Raw genomic sequence first — 23,994 nt, 5'->3', positions numbered from 1 at the left:
TCTCTCAAAACTGAAGTGAACAAAGATCCTCTGGCACAAGAAAAGTTTAAAAGGCGCCAGGAGACAATTTTTAGTCCTAGCACCTGTTTCAGAACACAAAACTGCATTTTCCCATATGCCAAAACAACAGTACTAGATGCCAGTGACTTATGTGCACAGAAATACTGGTACAAACTGAAGTATAATGTCATGACTAATGCAACCCCCCAGAGACATGAAGCCCCAGGCTACCTCTGCAGCCTCTGATGGGCTTGCTCCAGTCTGCCAATGCCTCTCTCATGCTGGAAGGCCCAAAGTCGGACACAACACTCCAGAAGTAGTCTCACAAGTGATGAAGTGAGGGGATGAATCCCTTTCCTCTATCTGCTGGCTACATTCCTGCTAATATAGACCAGGACGTGCTCAGCTTTCCTTGTCACAGAGATGCACTGATGACCAAGTTCTTGTCTGCCACCATCTAAGCTTAAATCACCCTGTTTCCTTCTGTTCCATGATAAGGAGAGGGGCAGCAGATTTGGCAGCAGCAGTAATTAGCTGCAGGTGGCAATACATTAATTTGTTGCTTTTGTTTAAGTAGATGAGAAAAAGGCTAAAATAGCTGCTTAGCTTACGTTACCTGGGTGTGTAAAATTAAAGCAAGAAGGCATAGCAGATTGAGAATGTTCTGCCAGGGCAGGGAAAGAAAACAGCCCAATATTTTAACTACTTTAAACTCCACAGTATAAGTAATTAAACTTTTCTGCATGGATAAGTACTCGGCTGTAGCTATCGAGTGACACATCAGAGACCAGGTATGCTCCACCAAAGTAAAATGTGGGATATTAGGCAGGATTAGAGCTCTGGTAGGACGTGGCGTAACAGACCTTTTGTAACCTCTGTCCACAGCACCATCATCATCAAGAAAGAGAAATGCTTCTGAACAGAAACAGGACGTGTGATGCGCCATTTTTCACATTTTGGGCTACTGGCTCATTTTCCCTTCCCCCATATTTCCATGTCACTAGCAGGCACTCTCTTTAAATACATCTCATTTCATGCTCACCTCATTTTCCCTTTCCCTATATTTGTATGTGTCAGCAGCATGCAACAAAAATTAGGACAAAACCAGTATCAGTTTCAAGCCCTCTTCAGCTTTATGAAGAGGTGGTAAAGGAAAAGAGAGTCTCCCAATCTGTCATACAAAGCCTTCCCTCCAAAAAAAAAAAAAAAAAATTGCTGTGAATTTCCACAGTAACATGTCAAATATTCTGGAAAGGAACTGAACTTCAATGGGAAGGGTTGTCTGTATTTGGGTTTGGGGTGGGGGGGTTCGGTTGCATCCTAAATAAATTATACTTTTGACAAAATTCATTCCTACTCCTACAGGCACCAGGGTCAAATTACATCAACCTCATGACAGAAGGCAGCTTCAGAGTACATGAAAACTCATTTATATTACAGCTATGTAAAGAAATCTGTGTCTCTTGCTCCCTGACATACACAAAGCTGAAGATATTACAGTACTGTGAAAATGCATTATTGCATTAATAAAATGTAAGAAAAGCTTTTGTCTCACAGGCTTCCAGGTTATAAATACAGTGTTTTCTTTGTTTCAGCTCCAAAATACCTAACTGCAGGACTAAGTAGATGCCGTGCAACATAAATGCTTTTGAGGCACATTGCCCAGTAAATATGCAACCCAAACACTGCAGTATTACACACTGGGCCCCAAGGAAGACCTATTCTACAGGCAATTTCTTTACAGTCTTTCTTGGCCAGGGAAAGTCATACATTGTGGAGGGGTTTTCTGCCATGGTATTTGACTGTTGGATGCCTTATTGCTTCTCTTTTATTGATTATCACTATGAGTTTTCTCATATATATATAATAAACCCCGTCCTTCTCTACTAATCTCAGGTCATCCTGTTATATTTTATACAGTTTTGTCTCAAATCAAGCAGGTTCAACAAAAGAATTAAAAGCTTCTTCCCAACTAGAACCTCCTCACCAGAGAAAGGATGAAAGTGTGAACACAACAGAAACTGCAACCTCCAGATATAAAACAATATCACTACCATCTTCTCCCATAGATAAGGAATTCATTCTTGCAAATTGAGTGGGATTTATGAAAACATTAATACATGTCAGTTTAGTGCCAGTGCAAACCATGGTATAAGAAATAAACCGGATCCTTGTGTGTACTTGAGAGCACATGTGAGCTCTTGATCACCACTATGTGATATGAACAATTTTTCACAAGGGTTTTACAAGAGTGATGTTCACAACAAAAGAACAGCTGTTCAAAATCCTCCATGATCATTGGAGATGTCAAAACTGTGTGTGCTGAGTCTGCAGTAGGCAAGAAAGAGAAGAGTTTCCTCTTTTAATTTCAGATTCCAGAAAACACCCAACACATTCAGAAAAATCAACATGACCTGCCAAGAATTAAAACTGAATCATGACTTTCTACTTCTCCCAGCTGTTAGACAGACACATATGCTCAGAGCTTCCCTACCCAAGCCCCCAAGCTGCCCAAAGCTATAGCCAAGAACCAAAGCCACTGCGAAACGGCAGACGAACTGGAAGAAGAAGGACAGGCCCAAAGTGAAAGTACAGTATGGAAATAATGGTTAGTTCATTACAGCTTGCAAACTTACTTTCATGTATTTAATATAATTTAACTAGAGAACATTTTATTTTTAGGGGGGTACCAAAAGGAACAGAAATGCCAGACATCTGCTCAGCAGGCAAATTCACGCAAGCGTCTGGATATATTCAGGCAGAGCTGTAAAGTAGACGGCACATATAAAACAGTTTCCTGCAGAATAGGGAAATCTAGTGCTTTTGCCATAATTGGTTATGCCCTTCTCTTGATCTCCATGGGAATTTGGTATCCACAGAAAATTCAGGTTTTCCAGTTACTTTTTTTTTTTTTTTCCTCTTTCTTCCTGTTCCTCACTCCTGCTACAAACCCAGTTTTACCAGGCCCAATAAAAGAGTCCGTGCTGGTCCCCTTCAGCCTGCATTTCAAATGTAACAAGGCAATCTTCCTGAGAGAGATGAGAGAGGGGTAGAAGGAAGAAAACAGAGATAACACAAACGTAATTTTTCTATGCTTACTATCTCCCTAAAAATTTGTGTCTGCGTGTTTAACCTGCTTCAAGGCAGACACCCTGGGGCTGAAAGCCTACTTTCACTGGTCATAACATTTAAGAAATCAAATGACAGATTCCCTGGAACTGCTTAGGCTATATTGACAGCAGCCATGTTAAAAAACAAAACAAAACAAAACAACAATCCTGAAACAAAGCAAAGAATGGATTAAGAACAGGAGGCGTGGGGAAAGAAAAAAACAGTTCAAAACAATACCATCCAGTGTTAGGAATTTATCAGGCAACAAACCATCTCCTTTTCCTAATCTCTTTACCCTCCACCCAAGCACATTTGTGTTCTGAGCTTTCTTTTACCATCTGTCCAAGCTAGTTTGCACCACAGCAAAATGCCATGCTAAGTGACAGGACACATTCAGGGAACTCTCTTGTTCTGTGAAATTTCCAAGTGCCTGCTCAGTTTTAAAAATAACCCACATCACTCATCTTGCATTTTGAGAGTTCAAAAAGGATGGGGGGAAAAGAAAAAAAAAAAATCTCTTTTTGTGCTTACATCTCTAACAGAGCAGTTGCACAATTAGAGGAAGGCAGTTCCCTTCCATCTCAGCATACCTATCTGTAACATCAGTGAAAATAAAATCGTGTTGGGGGGAGCAACTGAGAGCAAACATGACTTAAAAGTTGAGTACTAGAAAACCTAAAGCAATTTCAGTTTGATTAACTTTTGCTTTCCAACTGGTGTATCCTGGGCTGCTGAGTGGTTACAAGCGCTGCTGAATACAACGTCCCTCGCTTGATGCGCTGCCATTTGGCAGCCTTCAGCAGGCCCAAGATTTTTTTGGTTTCACATTCCAAAGAGAAAAACCTCGATGATTTAATCCCTGTTCTTTGTTTAAAATTCTCTTCAAGTATCAGATTAAAATTAATCTTATGCTTAAATAAATACTAGAGAAAGCTAAAAAAGCATTTATAAAAAAAGTCCAGCTATGAGAGAGATTACAGTATGCTCCTTGCAAAAAAATGACCTGTTTTCTTCTTGTCTTAAAAGACAGTAATGACCATCACCCTACTGTTTTTAATTATAAGATTTCCTCTCTTGTATAACCTTTTAAAGCCTTCAAATGCAAATTATTTGCTTGCTGATGTATTCAAATAATGATATACTGAAATTCTTTGCTAATCTCCCAAAGTAAAGCTCACAGATTGTCACATTCCAAGACTGTCCGACAGAGCCAGCAGCCAAAGGTCTGGTCACAATTAAAGGTATATAAATATATTTTTTAAAAAAATACAATAGCAATTTTTAATATAACAAAATACCTAGAAAAACTAAACCTCAGTGTTTACACTCTGGATGGTGATTAACTGTGCAAGACAATTCAGTTCAAGTGTTTGGTTTGAGGTACCTTTAAAGGTATAGATTGAGTAAATTTCTGCAGGGCTCAGATATCACCTGACAAGCAGTTTTTCAAGGATTTGAGTGTCTGTGGTGGCACATGAAGGACTATGGATAAGTATTTTAAACAGTGAACTCAAAGAACAGGGAACTAAGCTCCTCAAATCTGAGGCAAGATCAAGCTTAAAGCATATTAACATAAATCTGTATGATTTCAGGATAAAGAAAACATACAGAAACACAGCTTGCTGTATTGCTCCCCCTTCTACAGTTACTGCATCTCCCACCTGTGCATCCCTGTCACAGGGATGCAAACATCAGATCTGGCCCCTGGGTCCACAAAATTTTATAGCAGAATGAAAATTGTATGGGACCTAAAACTTCCCACTGTCAATGCACAGTACATGTAGAAATGAAAAAAAAAAAAAAAAAAACCTGTAAAAAGGCACCAATCCTAAACTGTGCCAGAATAAACTGTTCAAGCTTTACAATACACAAAATGGTTCCTACCTCCCGTTCCAGATACGATTTAAGGGATTCTGTCTCATTTAACAGAGTAACGCTGCATTTGCCTCTAAAAAAAAGAGAAACATCTTATGAAAAAACATCGTAAATGCTCATGTGATTCACAAGATGGTATTACTGAAGTTATACACAGAACTTGATCTTACATTGAAGAATGCTTGAGTAATGATAAGGGTATTTGATTTTTGAATAAAATGGAAAGAAACAGTCATTACCTAATGTGTGTGGCTGGCAGGGATTCCAGCTGTCGTGAGAGAAACAACTCACGATGTCGTAGCTGATGCTTCTGCTTCTCTGGTAAATCAACCATTTCTGGATTTTCCATCTCTTCTTCCATTTCTCCTAGTTGTAAAGAGACAAAATTGATCATCAAGAACACAGCAAGAATTGATTCTGAGCCAATCGGGATGAGCTGCTCTAAAACCTTTGCTAAATAATGAACAATCAGATTAAATCCACCTTCATCTGAATCCTCACATTTCAGCCAACTGAACAATTACATAATTGAAATGATGCCTGTGAAGAATGTATTTATTCATTCACCACTGGGATCAAATCACCCCAGGTTCAGAGAGTCAAAAAAAGCTGACCAAGATGAAAGTCACAGATCTGCTACCAACAGAGAAGTTCTGAAAGGAGAGCGAGCTGCTTTTGGAGACCATCAATGCATCATTAGATTCATCAGGCAGAAGCTGACACACTTCGGGTGAGGCAATAAAAGTGAAGTCTTTCCTCTTTGCCAGGCATCAGTTCTCTAAAACCCTTCTCCTCTTTCAGGATATCACACTGTCCCATCCCGACCTCAACAGCATCTGCAGGAAATGCCCATTGAAAAAGGTAGTTTATTTAGTGAATGTATTTTACTCTCCTCGCTCCAGCCACAGCCAATAGATCACAGCCACAAGATTAACTGGAATGTAACCAAGTGCCTAAGGCCAGTCTTGCCACCCTACCCTACCACTCCACCACACACGTTCAACTGCAACTCTCCAGCATTTCAACAGTCAGGATCTACCATGTCTGGTTTCAAGGTATCCAATTACCATCCAACCAGTTCTTAAACTTATGCCCAAGTAAATACACGAAATCACATCCACACTGATACACAACTGATCCAAAACATCTCCAGGCATCTTTCCTGTAAGAAATAAATTGTTGGTGTGTTTTGTGTTCATTAGCAAGTATCCTGCCAGTTATGAAAATAAAGTTGGAAAAGGCCAAATACTCATAAGAAAAAGCTGCAAAGGCCCTCCATGATGGACTGGGAAAGAAGATACCAGACTTTTCGTTCCCTAAGAAATTAAGGTAGTTACTGTATTTTGCAAAACCATGGGAAAGGTTTCCCAGACTGTAGTAGAACGAGCTGTAAAGCCTCATACGTGAATTGTAAAACTCTAATTTTACAGCAGCATTACTCTCAAAGAGCAGACTTTTGCCTGCAGCTTAATTCAACAGTTGTTGCCAAGAAACACTGCTAGTCAGAAACACACACAGGCAGTTAAGATTTACATACCCTCAAGATTAGTTAACTATAATCCTTATAGTTATCCAAAAAAATTAAGCAAACAGAAACGAGAGATCTCCGTTTTATAAAACACTAAAATTGCATTTAGTTTAAAATAGGCCAACATTATGCCAAAGGGGGTGACAGAAAATTATGTACCCTACAGGTTCCCCACAATTTATCACTGTTTTACTGTCCTGAAAAAAGACCTGTGGTTTATTTGTCCCTCAGGTAGGCTGCTCCAGCAAGGAAGGAAAAAAATAGTAGCATAATTAAACCAGACTGCAACATACAATAGCTGTTACAGCACACGAGCTGTTAAGCATACAGCAGCAGGCACTTAACATTTTAATATTTTCCTGGGAACTGGAACACCAAATTTACATTTGTGCCACAGTTTCACGGGTCTGCAATTTATTTACTGAAGTGGATTCTGTTTTAGTTGAAAATTAATATTGTGCCTGCTATCCTGCACTATAAATACACCAGCAGCAATCCACAAACAAGTCAGCAAGTTCCAAGCTTGCTTTCCTGAAAACTGAGGGATGCACAAATGAAAAGGCAATTCATGCTTGCACTTAAACCAGCTTTGGAGAATGACAGTAGTGCACTGTGTAATGCAGGGAAAACACTGTAAGGAGCAACCTAAAATACTTAATATCTTCAGTATATTTGATAGCCTAGAGCTCTTAAAAATTACATTTTCCCATAAAGTGTGTCAACTGCTGTGATGCCAGTCAAATCCACAAACAAAACAAAACAAAAGCACCAGCAAGACCAAGCTAATCCCAGGAACTGCATCCCTTCAGGTAGGCTTGCCTTCCAACTAGTGTTTTATTTATGTGTCTAGCTTTTGTAATAAAATACAGGTAAGGGGAAGCACACATGTTGTTCTTACTCCAGCTCTGCTATGCACAACCTTTTAAAAATCAAAAAGCACAACACATTTTTTTCTTGAAAATAGACAGGAGTTTCTACAGGTAACGAACAACTCACACACACACACAGAGGCACAACTGTCAGAGACACAGAGGTAAGAATATTCCAAGGAATAACAAACAAACAAATCTACATAAGCATCTCCTCTCCTTTTCCACAGGCATGATTTAGCACTGAAAAGAATGAAACTGGCAAATGAATTCAGAACCAAGGGGAGGAGGAGAGAACACAGGATTGGATCCAGGACAGGAACCTCTACCTCACTGAAGTCATGCAAAAGCAGCTTTGACAAAAACTAACCAATACCACCTCACACCCCGCTGACACCACATCACCACCTCTGCACAGACAGCAAAGGCTTATTAAACCAGAGTATAAACTACAACGGGGTCTGTCCCAGCCGCAGCTCCAGGTCAAGGCTGTCTGACACATCTGCATTTCACCTTCCTACAGCCCCCACCAACTCACACTCCAAGTGAGGCAGACTCCATCCTCAAGAATGGTGGCCTATGGGAAGAACTATAGTCTTAAAAAAAAAGAAAAAAAGAAATACATATTTATAAAATATCCAAGAAAATCTTTTCAGAAAGACTCTCCTGCATTTTGACAGTACTGTAGAGTAAGTGCAACGGGAATACAGGAGGTACAGTATAGGGGGACTTCAATGCGCTCCTAAAGCCTGACTTCAAAATTAATCTCTTTGTTTGATAGATGTGCTTGTGCAGATTTGAAGCTAAACATTTAACCTTAATACAAACAGTAATATATCAGCTATGCAGAAATATCCAGTGGAATGCTGCAAAGAGCGTATTAGATTAAGTATTATTTGATATTTGATGACAGAATCATTAATAGCACTTAAACAAAGCTTGAAGATGACTTATATTGGGAACAAGAGACAGACAGACTGGGCACAAACAGGAGGACTCATGTGAAAGCTAACATATATGGGGAAAATAATTAGGAAGTGTAAACTTTGAGTTGGTAGGAGAAACCCAAGAGGCAGTAATTGTAATTTAAAATGATTGGATGTGTGAGATGTGAAATTAAACATCAATATTTGCTAGACACTAGAAAGAATAGCAATTTGCCATAGATCAGATTGGGCTCTCTACAACACCAGAGGTGGAAAGCACCAGCCCTTTCTCTGCATTCTGGGTGTTGTACAAGTAGCTACATGACAGAATTCTGAAATGCACAAAGGCAAACAAGATACAAAAATTAGGTTTAGGGAACACACCAGGCTGTCCAACTAGGGAGACACTCTGTAGTAACAGACGAATTAGTTAGCAAGGTTATCACTAACAAAATAACGTAAAGGAAAAAAATGGAACCAAAACATTGGGAAACACAGTTAAGCCAATGCTGGTGACCCGCATAACAGCTCCTTCAGCAGCAAAGGAAGTTGTAACTTTTGCTGCTCTAACAGTTCATCCAAGGACCTTTAAAAGATGTTAAAGAAATGCTGCACTTGAATAAATGATCAATACAACACCAGTTTCCTTCTTCCAGGTTCAGTTTCAAATGGTCTGTATGAAGCATTAGCCTTATTTATTTTCTCTCTACCAAAAACCAAGATATTGATTTGTACCTATAGAATATATGATGAAAGTTTAAACAACTAGAAATCCCTATACCTTGGCACTTCAGAAGGAGTTTGCCACATAATCAAGACCTCCCACTGGGATTCCTGCCACAAATTCCTTGTCATCATCTCTGCCATCTGTAATAGTGGCCATGGCTGCAAAACAGACCCTATTTTGGATGCTTATTGTATCTTCCCTCCCTGCACCACTCAAAAAGAGAAAAACCACACTTTTCTTCCTCCCAGTAACAACAGAGCCAAACTGTCATTAGTGGATATGTGAATTTGACTCCTCTTAAATCTGCAAGTGTGGTGTTGGGATAAAATGGAAAGAGGGAATAAAATGCAAGAAATAAAATAAAAATACTTTTTGTGAAGCTATTTTCAAACTTTATTTAGATTGGTGTTATCTAAAATGTAAAAAAAAAATTCTCAATAAACTCCTTGCCTGTTACATAGGTATCATGCAACTCATGGATTGAACGAGCAATGACATTTAACCACTACAAGACATTTATTTTCAGAAGCTTTGGCACTTCCCAAACCATTCTGCCATGTGTGCCTGGCACCCAAACATCACCTACTGAAAACTAACTACAAATCTACCAAACCAGCCAGCACTCAGTTCTTCAACCACTACCAACTGGTCACTCACTGCTTTGCAAATCAGGGCGAACATTTTTATGAAGTGAGAACTGCTCCTAAGGCAAACCAAACCACAAGTGTCCAGACATGGATGGGGGCGGATCATTAGAAGAGAGGGTAGGAAGCTGTATTCCTGCTGCTGGAAGTATTAACTGGATTATAAAAAACTATATAAGACGTACAGAGAAAATATGTAGTGACAGCACCCAACAGTAGCTTGAGGAGTAAAGTATTTTTCCCATTTATCTTCCATCAAGTCCTGCCCGCAATCTTCTTTGCATACAGTATCTCTCTTAAACCTCTGTGAAGTCTCTGGGCAAGAACATTAAACAGTTTCCTACTGATGAAGCAGGTTCATTTCAGAAACAGGTGGAGAAATTCCCTAGAATAATTTGTGAGGTGATTAAAAAGGCTTATGAACAAAAAGTGCTAACAATGTATGGAAGACATTATGAAGCTGAAAGATTTATAGCACAGCTCAGATAAGCTTTATATCATATGATAAAAATAGTAAGTTCACAGATCAAATCCAAGAATCAGGTTGCATACATCAGGTATTAATTTACAGCCACCAACTACAGAATAAGGTGCTTCCAACCCATTTCTCTGTATAAAGAGTTAGGAGAAAAGACAACATTTCAGACTTGTCTGTTTTAGAATCTGATGGATCATACAAGCTAAAGTGTTTTGTTTTTTTTTTTTAAACTTCAAAACATTCATTTCACAATCACACCTTTTTCCTTCTTTTATTGGAAGAGTAAAAAAAAAAATATATATATATATCTATAATTTTTCCATTCGCGTTCTGGCCGTATCTTCCCATTACTCGGCTCTCTCACTGCGCTGATCTCAACAGTAGGTCTGAAATAAAGGCATCTTAAACAGAAGACTGTGTGAATCCAGAAATGTCTGCAGTCAGAAAGCTCCATTAATCAGCTGAACAAAGGCAGTTAAAAGATCAGCGATGCAGATACGTACATCTACTGCAAATGCATCAAAATGAGGCAACAGGAGACTTCATGGAAATGAATTAAAAGTCAGTGACAGTGTGGAATATCTGTACTAGAATCTTAACGTCCTCAAAATTTAATTATATCATGCAAGATGTAGATATTTTTTTCAGAGTAAAGAACTAATAGCTGTCCAAAAGCTTAATTTTACTCTCTTCTCCCTCCTTAGGAAGAGCAGAAACCACAGAACAGCACATCTATCTAAATAAATGGAAGTCATTGAGTAGCAATTTTATTCTGCACCAGAAAGAAACATACTGGAGAAAATGTTAGTTACTAATGAAATTTACCCTAAGAGGCAGCCTCAGTTGTCTCTGGTGGCTCCATTAATAGGATTGTGCTACAGAAGAATTTTCCTATCTTTCAAACACATATGAATATGAACAACAAATTATTTGTTTGCATTTAAAAAAAACGCACTTAAGTTTTTAATCAGAAGGAGAAACCAGCCTTTGCAGATTCAAAGAGCATTTATTTATATGGGTTCAAATATTTTTCATTTTCAGTCTCAGACATGCGTCTCAGTGAATCCTTCCTACCGCCTTCCTTTACTAAATCTAGTGAAGTGAGACACAGATGAAGGAATCAATAGTCATGTTGTTTATGGTGAAGCTCCTATTAAGCTTCAGGATTCTCAGATAAAATAAGTACTACTGCATTGAAGAGGCATCAGAAAAAGCTTTGCCTGCCACCACAGTTCTGCCACACAGCCAAACCCCATCTCACTGCCACATGACCTTTTCTCCAAGGTATGGCTGCAATGGAGGAATTATTTGGACAGACTCCAATCTACAACAGAAAATACTCAAATTTACAAGAGGGGACTAGTTTTGCTGCATGTTTTCCCCGATGGCATTACAGCAGTGAGAACACAGCAAGATACTGTATTCATTGTTAAAACTGAATATCTGATTTAATCAATCCCCATGCAGTAAAACTATGTAAGATTTGTATTACATATACATCACTCTACTCATATATACACCAAGCAGCATATTAAAAGACAATAATGCTTGCCAGCTAAATCATAATTCTCACATGCCCATATCTGATTGCTTCTCTTTCATTTATGTATGTGCCCTGAATTACAAGGATTCATACAAGGCTGTCCATGCTTTTTGCTAAATTTTAAGCGATCTGAACAGTTACATTTCACACATACCTCTATTTGCAGGAAAAAAACAGTTTTGTGATTCCACCTGCTCAGTGTTTTTCTCCCTCTCAACATGTCTGTTTAGGAAACTGTTACATTAGTACTGTATCCATCACCTTGCAAGGATGGGACAAGAGGGATGTTGAACGGGCAGAGGAAGGTGTAATAAACTAAATCTAATTCTCCCTGGCAGTTGTTGTGGAGTCAAACAGGCTGGAAGCACCTCACATAAAGTGCCCAATGTCGTGTAAATACGTTGCTCTGTTTTAAAACTGTTTCTATAATTGAAAGAGAACTGTAGCATTAAATTTTTGTTTAGAAATGAGCTTCCACCTTTACTCAGCTAAGTGCCCCACATGCCTCTGATCACCATGGGAGAGGAGTACGAAAACATAGCACAATATTCTGTAAAATAATAAAAATAATTTAAAAACTCTTTAAAAAAATCAAGGAATTAGTTACACAACGTATACATGCAAGAGAGGCTGATGTAAGGTAGCATGAATAACCCTCTGAATTTTATGCTAGTTTCATGCTTTTTTAAAGAATCAGAACATAACTACAATACTCAAAAAAAAAAAAAGTCTAAATTTCAAGTCTCCTCTCAGCATAGACTCTTCTTTTCTGAACGAAAGGACTTGAAATATTCAAAACAGCGATAGGAGATCCTAAAATTCTTTTGAAGGAGATCCTAAAATGCTTTTGAAGGGTATTTACTGAACATGTTCAGACAAAAGCTATGTCACTACCAAAAATATTAATATTGAAATTTAAAGAGAAATCCTGTTAGTCAGGTTTCAAGCTGGCCACGTTTCAAGTCGGTTTCCTCTGATCAGTCTATTTGATTTACTCATAAAGAATGTTTGAGGGTTTGTTTTTTTAATCTACAAACCAAACCAAGTAATTCATGAGAAGTAATATGAGACAAGGAGTACTCTCTTCTCATTCCAAAAATTAAAAAATTCACTTCTCTGGAGCAAATAAGATGATGCCTTCACTCAGCTCTAACTGAAAACTTTTGTCTTGTCCCCACCATAATGAAACAACACACAAATGAGGTTTTAAAAGGCATAAGGAAAGGGGAAAGGAAAAAATAAAAATAACAAAAGGGGGAAGGAGGCAAGTAGAAAGACAGAGAAAAATCAACTGAACAAGTAATGCAAACTGTTGAAGATGAGTACAGAAAAAAGACATTTATGAATAGTGAGACTGACATTTGAATTCAAATATCAAAGTTGTATCCAAGTTTGACAATTGTGTATAGAAGCAATTTAATTTGAACACAAACAAGCTTACTTGCATGTTTGTCTGCCAGTACAATAAGTGTACTCGATATGTCTCTCCTTCTGTAGAAACACACCACCTTTGCTTCCACGTTCCCATTGGCAGTCTGAAACGGGGAGAAAAAAAAAAAAGAAAACAATTGACCACCGATCAAAAGCAGAACTGTACACACTAATTAGAAACTTCAGAAACAGTTTGGAATTTTGCACAAGAGCTACACAGCATCTACTTTTAGCACCTCCACTTGCACATGTTATCTAACACAAAAACTCCAGCGCATCCCTTCCAGGGTAGGGAAATTCCAGGTAGTTTGGCCCTGCCCTCCTAATTGTTTCTGTGGGATCACCATTTTTAGGTTACAGATGTTTCAAGGGGTAAGAAAAAACCCCACACTTACCTGTAATTACAACATATTAAAAAGCCACTTGGCTATTATTGAGACGATGCCTAAATCAAGCAGAATTCAAATGCATCTTTAAAGTCCTAATAAAAAACTGTGATATATTAACAACACAATTCAGATGTAGACTGTTCTCCAAACTCTGCAGGGCGGTAGGAAAGCAAGAAAGAACCAGACCACTATTATTTTCACAAAAGAAATCCCTTTAAGGTTTTCTTTATCTGACAGCACTGGTAAGCTAAACAACGACCAACACACACACAAAAAAAAATCTTTCCAAAAGGAGAACCAAGGAAGCTGGATCAGGCAATAAACTCTACACCGATGACAACAAACAAAAAAGGGTCTGAATTTTTGAAAGGTGGTTTTCTTTAAAATCTTAAAATTACATAGGTGATCAATTACTTGTAGGGTGGCACTTGCTAAACTGTGAAAGTGGCTTTTTACAAGCTCTAGAGGAAATAAACCTCCTGATTTGTAACAGCACCAGACAATTTACTATCTCTAAAATAAATTAAATAATGAAAATGTAGCTTAAGAATTGTATCCTACTACTGAAGAGTCTTGGAAAACCATAACGAAGGCACACAGTTTCAGAAACAAGACTAAAATACAAATTCCATGCTGGGAAGTGTCCAAAAAGGGTAGCGAACCAGCAGTGTGTCCATAAGGAAACACAAATTCATGTATATGCTTGTTTCTAAGATGTGAATGAAGGAAAAGTTTCAACTTTTACAATACCAGTTTCCCTTGCAGAATAACAGTTTTTAGTGCAGAGCATGTAGAATTTCTGCCATTTTCTGTTAAATATTTCAGAACTTTCAAATTTTGAGGAACTAAAACAGAAATGCAGGAGCCATCTTCCTAAAACACAGATAGCTACAATGTAAATTTATCTGATTTATTTAATTATCCAGGTTTTCATTTGCACTCAGTGAAAAAAAGGCAGTACATGATATAGGATTAATTTCAACCTGAAAGACCCATCTCAAAGAGTAAGTCAGAGAAATTACAGTTCAACCAAGAGTTGCACCAAGATGGGAGATCCAGGATGAAAGTTCATTTTTTTTAAAGGTATGGGGAAGAATGAAGAGGAAAAATAAGAGGGTAAAACAATGCTTTCTAGGAAGTGACTGACAAATCTGCACCCTGTCACAAGTGGAACACAGCTGGTGATTCCTCATGGTTACAGATCCACTGGGAACGTTTTAAGAACTCACTGGTGTTTCTTTAAGGGAAGAGAGAAGGTATTTCTGTAAAAGACCTCCACTAAAAAAAAAAGGGTTTACAAGGACGTCCTTACCTCCAGATTCTTTATTTGTCATCAAATGGATACATTTTCTATTCCAAGTAACTGTTTTAGAACTACATGCTTTTCCACCACCGGTTGGACAAGAAAAATACCTAATTTTAGTCAGTTCACATAAATTCAAATCCAAACCTTCTCTATGGGCTGCAACAACACTGGTATTAAACCCGACGGAAGTGGCATGTTTGGACATAGCACACGGCTTCAGAACAGTCTTCCCTCCTCAGCTAGGACAAAGTTCAGCATTGAGAACTTCAGTTGGTTTCCCACACACAGACCATCATCCTTCCATTTTCGATCCATTGAAAGGGAATTTGGCAGATGAAATGATGCACAGGTCCGAAGGACAACCAGCAACGATTAAAGTCTGCGGAAGCAGATAATGGCCACAAACCTTTCTGTTGAGCAAGGGTTTCCCACAAGAAAGATCGAACTAAAGCTCTCCATCCTCTAGACAAACTGTTACATTATCTTTATATCCCATGATCCTGGCACGGAGCTGAAGAATCACAGAAATCTCCTGCCCTAAAGGTGGGCATAATCACCTTGAGAATGACCTGCCATTGACATTCAGTCCTTTCATACCAAAGGAGAACAAAAGGTCTTTAAGCATTCCAGAAAATTATCAGAGAACAAAAGTATTTTTAAGCTTTTAATTACCAGAGAACTGCTAAAGAAATGTTTTGATTTTAATCAAATCAAACAGACCATAAATTCAATTAACTTCAAAGACTTGACGGAAAAAAATGTTTACCTTATTGAGCTCTTCTATTCTTCGTATCAAGTAAGGGTTACTTGAAGAATTTTCGAAGTAGACATAATCTGACAAAAAGAAAAAAAGAGACTCTTTAAAATACGAGCTGCTAAAAATCAAACCAAAACCTCTGTCAGCCTGGAAAGCAGACCATATGATCTTCCTTCTCTCTCTGATCAGATTATTTCCACTTTGGCCACACTGTTGTTTTTTAACTTGTTTCCTCTTCTTAACAAAATCCAGCCAAACTTCTCATCAGCAACGTGTGATCCTTCTCTCCCCTTCCAGCCCAGTTTACACTTACTGCTCATTTACTTATAATTCAAATAGCTTCATTCTGTCTCTCATCTTTTCCTTTACTTCCTGGTCTTTTACCCCCATATGATCCTAGAATGCCTTAACAAAACTCCAAATAAAATCATCCAAACTGTTCAGTAACACTTGCATATTTTCAAGCAGGATAAAACATCTAAAGTTACATGACAAACTGAGTTCTTTACCCAAGACAGCACCTTCATAAAAAAAAAAAAAAATCACAGAAACATCAAGGAGTGCCATATAAATTACTTGGTATTACTGAGCTCCAAAAGCTTTAACACTTCTTTTTACAGGTAAGGAAACAGGTATTCTTGAGTCCAAAATGGACTTGGTCTCTCCCTCCCAGCACTCCAGAAGCCAAACCCTAAGCCTGAACTGAGGCAAAGAGGGATGAATCCACCTCCCCGCTGACAAGGTGCTGACCTTGCATATAGATAAAACAACAATTCCTTCCAAGACTACCTAAGACGATTTCCCTCCAGATTTCCCAGCTCATTTGTGTTTGGAGCAAAACACCCATAGCCTCTGGGCACGCCTCAGGTGATCTTCTGCATTGTCTACATTAGCATGGTGCTCCAGGATGAATGGGTGTTTAGCAGTGTTTGCCCTCTGTAAAAAGGGACAGCTACCGAGGCTGTTAGCATCAATCTCCCTGAAATCCTTGTTAAAAGGGCTGTCGGAAACAGATCCAGTTCCCTCCTCCCCGGCCCAAAGGAAGGAAGACATCCCCCCCGCAAGGGCCTCTGCTGGTATAAGATGTGATGGGTGAATATTTCGGTGTCTCCCTGGTCACCCTGGAGATAAAAGGGGACTCTTTAACTCTCCTGGTGCAGTTTTTCCAGTTCCTCTGGAACACTCCTCAAGCGATGGACATCGGTTTTTTTTAGACTACTGCTTACAGCTCCTGTTATCCGTAGGTCTCACTGGATTTACAGATCAAGCTACTTGCTATGTGAGACACAAGAGCACAGCAGTGACTGCCGGGCAAATGGCTCAGAGGAAGATGCAGCTTGCACTACCTGCAAACAGCTCAAGTGCCCTCATGTCCCTTCAGCAGGGCAGGGCTGCCTTAGGAGAGAGGTCACTGGTCAGGAATCCTAGGGGTTACAATCCCAAGAGCGTCAATTTTTAACAAATCTGTCCTTCAAGCTTTTGCCTTTGCAAAAAATGTGTTGTATGCCATGAGTTACAAAGACACCTTGACAGCCAAGTCTCAACATGGTCTTGGTTGAAGTGAAAAGTGACAAGCTGCAATGCCAGTACTGAGCACAAATCTTGGGTTACCCAACCAGAGAGTGTAACCAGGGCTAAGAAAGCACTGAAATAGTACACTCAATTTTTTAAATTTTTGAGCATTCTGTCCTTCAGACCTCTCAGACTGATCATCAGCTATCTTCACACATGTTAACGTGCATCTGAGTGACTCCAAAACTTTCTTCCCAGTTGCAAGAGTTGGTTTCTCTTACATGCCACATCCCTAGAGGCTTTAGAAGGGAGAATGATCTCACATGAGGAACACAGTTTGGACCTCTGGTTTGTAAAAAACACCAAGTTCACAGAAACAGTTAAAACACCCAAGTAACTAGACCCTAAACTTCCATTCCCAAACACTGGCTCTGTGCAGAGCATCAAGCAGGAAGCAACAGGCTCAACATTACTAAAACCAACTCTACCAAAAGTTCCAAAACCAAACAGATATTTGGCAGCTTCAGCAATAACAACTGCTGACTGAAATAACAATGGTGGGCATTAAGCAATTAACTGATCAGCAGAGTAAAGAGAAATTTCTCCCACAGCAGAACAACCCATGCCCTACAAGGGTGCTAAAGCTTTGAGGTGCTTCCAAGCTCACTGTCCACCTCTCACCAGAAGGCCCCAAAATGTGAAGAAAGAATAAGTTCTTTCCCTCCACTCCTCTAATAACTCCTAAGACAAACAGCTAGTCCTCACTTCAGAGACTCTGGCCGAGGCAGATGCAAAAATCTTACTTTTCTAAACACTGTGCCTGAAAATTAAAAATTAAAACTAAAGGAAATGTCAATCTATGTCTTGAAAATATAACCTTGTCTTGAATTCCATGGCTTTCAGGTGGCTGTTACAAATGTTCATAGTTCACATCATTTTTCATCAGCTTTTTTGTGTGCAAGTACATGCATATATTCTGAGACACATTTTATACCTCAAGTGAACACTAACTCAATTTTTCACGTAACTACAGTTTATTGATTGTAAAATCTGGCATGGATTTTTAAAAAGCTTATCTCAGATGAATGGTTTACCAAAGAATAGCTCACAGTGGTGTCCAACAGTTTTGAATAATAAAACCCCTAAACCGTGTCTCAGTCAGCAGCAGGAACATCCCCAAACCCACACCGTGTGATCAACAGCAAACCAACCTCACAGGAATCAGCCAACTGCACACTGCTGGCAAAAAGGCAGAGCCCAAGCTGTCCCATGGGATGTTTCAAGAGCTGACACAGGACACTGTAGAGGTGCACGCTTAGGCCAGTGCTTGATGACTTCATCTTGCCACAAATCCACAGCCTGGTACATCTCATCCATGTTTTAGACTAATCCCACAACTATGTGAAGCATTTCACCAGTAGCTACGCAACTAATGGAGACCTATTTCCCATTACTCAAATTACCTGGAAAAGGGTTTCTTCCTCTCAGCGAGTAATGCAGAGCACACTGCAAATCACATGACTCAGAACGTGAGGGGATTGATTTGCATTTTTCACAGAGATTTTAAATACCTGAACTAAAATTAAAATGCTATCCTGCACAGAAAATTGCTTGAATTACTGTTCCACATGTACAACAAGGACATTTTAAGTTCAACAAACCACTCTCCAAACTGATGCTTGTGCCGGTGAGAACACTCCTCTAAAACTGCTCCACGGGCAACAAAACCCACAAAGTCTGGTTTCCTGCACAGGAGGTTTAACGGAGGCACAGCACTGATCCCTACACTCCAAAACATCACCTTTCTCCTTGAGCAGCACTTCCCCTTCATCTCCAGCTTCCTCCCACGCCACGAAAGTACACCCTCCTCATTTTGTCTACCCAGTTAATACTACTCCCAGGTGCATGTGCACAAACACACACAAGATAACAGAAGCCTTCCACGGGCTCCCAACAATCCAGTTGTCAATGAGAGACATCCTGTATGTGCACAACTGCAAGGGTCTCTGTGCCCTGGACTGAAAGAGGGGATGGGGAAGGAGACAAAATTAGCAAATCTCTAGGCAACAGGGAGATAGGCATCTCAGCTCCTACTAAGAACAGGAAGGAAGAGTTCACTGAAACAAAAAATAAGGTCTAGGGACAGAAAAGTAGAGCCAGATAGCAAGCAAAACAAGTCAGACCCTTCAAAAACAGCATATTCTTGCTCATTTATTTGCTTTCCTACTTACACAGTTGCAGAAAAGGACTAGTCTAACTGCTCTGCATCCCACAAGGATGATATCTACTTATACACAGCACCCACCATAAAAAGCACATGAAGCCAACCCCTCACCACTCAACAGCCCGACGAGAGGTTGGAGTGTCAATTCCATACCTTCACAACACATTAATTCGATCCCCAAATTAATCAGCCACATATCCACATGACATTCAAAATTAACAGCATCGCTCATGCACATTGCAGAGTTATTTGTAATAAGGCTAAAACAATGACTGAGGAGTATGGAAATACCACAAGGCAGTAAGGACCATCAGACATCACCTTCTGACTCAAACTCAAGATGTAGTTCTTCCTCTTGCCTGTGCTGTTATAGAGCAGAAGTACCCACGTACATAAATCTACCCAAAAAAGCCTTTATATTCTGTAACATTTTTCCTGAATACTCACAACTTGTTAGAAAGCAATGCTGTATTACACAGGTACTGACTGAACTGCTAGAACACAGAGACACAAGCACATCTGCAGTAGTTTAGCAGCTTAAACTAGAATGGCAGCCTACAGACCCTGGAAGACGGACGTTTTCCATTAAAACAGTAAAATAAATGCTCTCAATTAGCAATGAATGCAACAGAATTTCTTTGTGCTCCCATATATTTATAAGACATTATTACAAAATAACTTCCCCCTCTGCCCTCTTCATGTCAGCTGTTGATTATGTCTACATCAGTGCATGGAAAGGAAAATCAGGAAGCGGTACAGCAAAATAAAGAACACACACTGTCTAGAGGTCGTACATTTATAAGATTAGACATGTCTGAGCTACCTAATAACCTTACAGGCTTTGAGGTGATCAAGTTGCAAAAATGCCCAAAAGTATTTTTATCCGTCCTGATGTACATTTGCCTTTCAAGCTACGAGAGCTTTCTGAGGACTGACCTGCCTGAATACTCCCTAGCTTTCCCCCAGAAAGTCTTTACACACTGCATACTACACCAGCCTAAAAATGTTCTCAGGACTTCAAGGGAGGCTGAAGCCTTTCCCTTCCCTCACTCACTACCCTGTTGGGTAAAAGGTGCCTTTCCAGACACGTGACAAAGAAGTAACTTCACAGCTGTGCATTTCCCCTGCCCAATCCACAAAGCTGCTGCCCTGAATTAAAGATGAGCACCAAGAGAGTGCATAAACTTATGATGACCTGCTTACTTTATGACTTCTCTGATGGGAAATATATGCCTCCTCATAGTCTAGGTTTCCAATTCAACTTTGGGCCAGTTTCTTTCATTAAGATCCAGTTTTCAAATTATTCACCAGCTTGGCCCCTATTCGATCAGTGACATTATATTTGGATAATAATAAAGCCTCCTGGTCCACATTCCCATGAAAGAGAAGGCTGGAGAGGCAACACTACTTTCAGCCAACAGTCCTGCAATCTCACCTGGCAGAGCTGAGGTCCCATTGCCTTCTGGTTGTTGAAAACACACTATGAAATGTTTAGTTACAGAGCAGACAGAGTTTCAACAGAGAAAGCCTTACCAGCACAACATTTTCATTACCGGAAAAGGCAACACTGAAACAGTTGTTTCTGTTGCTAAAAGAATTACGAGGTCCAAAAGATCCAGCAGTATACACAAAACAGGTATTTACAAGTCAACCTCTTTCATGGATCCACAAAGGTGTTGCAGACAGACTGTCAGTACAAGCTCAATTTGTATTTACAGGACAGCAGTATTTGTGACTACTGCATGCACAGGTTGCAGCAAGCTGAGCACAGGCCATGGGAAACACTCAACTCCTTAAAAAAGGTGTGTAAGTGCCAAGCACACGAGCACCTGAAATACCTTTAACCAATTAGTGAAGGACATGGTAAGAGCAAACACCATCTCCTGCAGAAATCTCCACTCCATTCAGTCAACAGCAAACCATCAGCAAATTTATCAAGGATAAGTTAAGGTACCCCAGTTCAAGCAAGCCAGCTTTGCTCTTCTTTCTTGAGTAAGGATTATCTACACACTAACATGGCAAACAAGATTTTCATGTTACATTTTCTTCCAAATGTGCAGAACGAGAAAGGGACAGCCAATGTTACTTGGCTGTTTTGAGATGAAACGTATGTATCACTTTTTCTGACTCGCCCCTAAAAATCCAGGTGCAATATTACCCAAACCCAAAGGAGAAGGGATTCACGGCAAAGTCCACATAGCAGGACAACAAACTATGCACAGACCTATAAAAAAGTTGATACAACTGTCAATCTCTGCAAGCTCTCCTCTTGTAGTAAGAGTTATTACAATAACAACAAAAAAACCTAACAGCCCAAAAAACAAACAAAAAAAAACCACTAAAACACCAAACCTCTGAAGGACCTGTAATAGCTACAAACAAAAACTGAAGTATCTACCAGGCAGGAATCTACTCAAGCTAAGAAATATTCTCTATCTTTTTGAAGTAAAAAACCAAAACAAAGTTAATGACATGCAACTTGCTTGGATAAACTGCCGACTGCTTGATCCAATTTAAACTCTGAAACATTAAGGTACTTGGAACTTCCCAGAGGTCTTCTGTTCTTTGTTTTCTATCATGTCAAGGCAGGGGGAAGAAAAATTCCTGTCCAGCCATCTCATACCATTTTTTGTCTGATTTTTAGTGAAACAAGGTTTATGCAACTCCATTATCCATGCATTAGTTCTTCCCTATTAACTCCTGAACCCTTTTTGTTCAGACATTTCACAGAGGGACAGAAGTCTCAAAGATAATTAAGTTCTGATCACTGTTCCCTATCTTGAAGACATAAATACTAAAACTACAAGAGAAAGTGAGAAAGGTAAGATAGATAAGTTAGAGATATGAAACAGTTCCCATTTCAGAAACAATTAATAGACTAGGTTTTAAAGGAAATCACTGGAGATTCCACCGTGTTTGGAAGAATTATTAAGAGTGCTTGCTTTCTTACACACCTCCTACCACCTGCACTGTCAGTGCTGCCCAAGGTAGGTCCTGGGCTCGATTAACTTCTGAACCAGCTCATGATGGCCAAGTGTGCTCCCAAATGTTCCCCCTCTGCCAGGGAAGAAGGCAGGTACTCTGCCTCATAGCAGAGACTGAAGATCTCAGCGCTGCATGAGGCACAAATGGTGCTTATTGTAGTCTTCCCAGTAAAAGCCAAAGTTCTACAGGAGTGGGAACAGAAGGCGGCAAAGAATCACGTAATGGAACAAAGAACACAACTTTTAGATTGTCGGTGTCCTCCTTTCTATTCCTCACAGCACCACTGGCTGTTTTCACTCACAGATGATCAGTGTTAAAAACCAAAGCCAGGAATCTGCTGGTCCTTTTGCCAGAGTGGTTATGAGTGTCAGCTGCACTTCATGGGTCGCTCTTAGACAAGAGCTGTGCTACACTGTAGTAAGAAGTAACTGCTACAAGGCACGCCAGCTTAAAGGTAAGGTAGGAGACTGTGTACAGACAAGATTTGAGAAGAGACCGTGACAATCCTGGAAATAAAATTAAGCTTCCAAAGCACTTACCCCCAGGAAAAAGAAGCAATTCTGCTGTTAGAAATCAATTATATGGCAGTTCAAAAAAACCACTTTCAATTAATCCACTCCCAGTATCCCAGCTGTAACTTAAGCACATTTGCATGTGGCACTGACCCTTCAGGTTCACTAAGTCAACTCCCTCCAGCTTCCAGCAGGACAAGCACACACTAAACATTCCTGGAGAACCACTTTTTTATTCTGTGTTCTACATAAGATGTCTAAGCATGATTCAAAGGCCTCTGGGCACAAAGCATAGTGTCTGCATTGTCTCTTCTGCCGCTTCAGTTTCCAAAGATGTAGCCATACAAGCACTTTTGCAGTAGCAAAGCTGTGAGCCCCTGTAACTTCAGCTGCATCCACTACCACTCTTCGCGGGGGCAGTACCATGAACCAGCTCATGGAAATAGTTCAGCCTTAAAAAGAGGAAAAACTTCACCCAAAGGTAGGTTGCAAGGGAAGAGCAGAACGGTTTAATTCACAGAAGAGTCAGAGAAACACTTGAGCAGATGGAGAAACTGGTAAGAAGAGAGCTCCTCAAATCATGGGGGAGTATTGGGTGGAGGGTGGGGGGAGATGGAAGAGGAGTATCCTCAAGCTACACCCTAACAATCATCTTCTGTAGCAGCCAAGAGAACAGCCTGTTCCATTGTAATTCTCAGTGCTAAGGACAGATAAGAAAAATATTATTTTCCAAGAGATATTCAGGCAACACAGATGATGACAAGAAATCAGCTTCATAGTCTCTGCAAGTATCTCAAGAGTTGCAAAACAAGAACCTCTGAAGTACTCAGACACCAAGTTTGGTATCACTCTCGAGAAACAAACAAAAAAATGTTGTGTTTTTTTTGTTTGGGTTTGCTTGTTTGTTTAAGAACAATGTTCAATTTCACTGAGTCAATGTGAATTAACTGCTCTGGCCATAGTATGACAATACAAAGTCCAGAGGTAGGAGTTTCAGTGCCAGATCAGAAACATCATGGCTTCACAATGTAAAATATGGACAAAGCATAAACTCCTGCCATAGTTTTTGCAATTGTTTCTTCAAACGAGAGTGCCAGTGAAGCTGATTCATCCCCTGCTCTCTCACACGACCCCCTCAAGTTGTGACAGCCTCTCCCTGGATGGCAGGAGGCACATA

The 23,994-nt window shown here is 39.7% G+C and overlaps 1 protein-coding gene across 5 annotated transcripts in view; it reads right to left on the bottom strand.

Annotated features, from left to right (window-relative positions):
• MTA1 (metastasis associated 1) overlaps positions 1–23,994 on the bottom strand; it is a 76,412-nt gene that overhangs the window by 45,609 nt on the left and 6,809 nt on the right. For all 5 annotated transcript variants that reach the window (XR_003572651.1, XM_027896566.1, XM_027896570.1 and 2 more), the window contains exons 2-5: positions 15,594–15,661; positions 13,143–13,236; positions 5,226–5,352; positions 4,996–5,059 (exon numbers count right to left, since the gene is read on the bottom strand). Coding sequence is in view for 4 of the 5 variants with exons in the window: in XM_027896566.1 (XP_027752367.1) it covers positions 4,996–5,059; positions 5,226–5,352; positions 13,143–13,236; positions 15,594–15,661 (353 nt within the window). In the remaining variant the exon portion in view is untranslated. The remainder of the gene's footprint in view (positions 1–4,995; positions 5,060–5,225; positions 5,353–13,142; positions 13,237–15,593; positions 15,662–23,994) is intronic.

Source organism: Empidonax traillii, unplaced genomic scaffold (assembly GCF_003031625.1).
Source record: "Empidonax traillii isolate 1590-97213 ecotype Southwest subspecies unplaced genomic scaffold, ASM303162v1 scaffold502:size815047, whole genome shotgun sequence".
In the NCBI taxonomy this organism is placed as follows: domain Eukaryota; kingdom Metazoa; phylum Chordata; class Aves; order Passeriformes; family Tyrannidae; genus Empidonax; species Empidonax traillii.
Note: the sequence above shows the minus strand (reverse complement) of the source record. Positions and strands in the feature narration are given on the sequence as shown.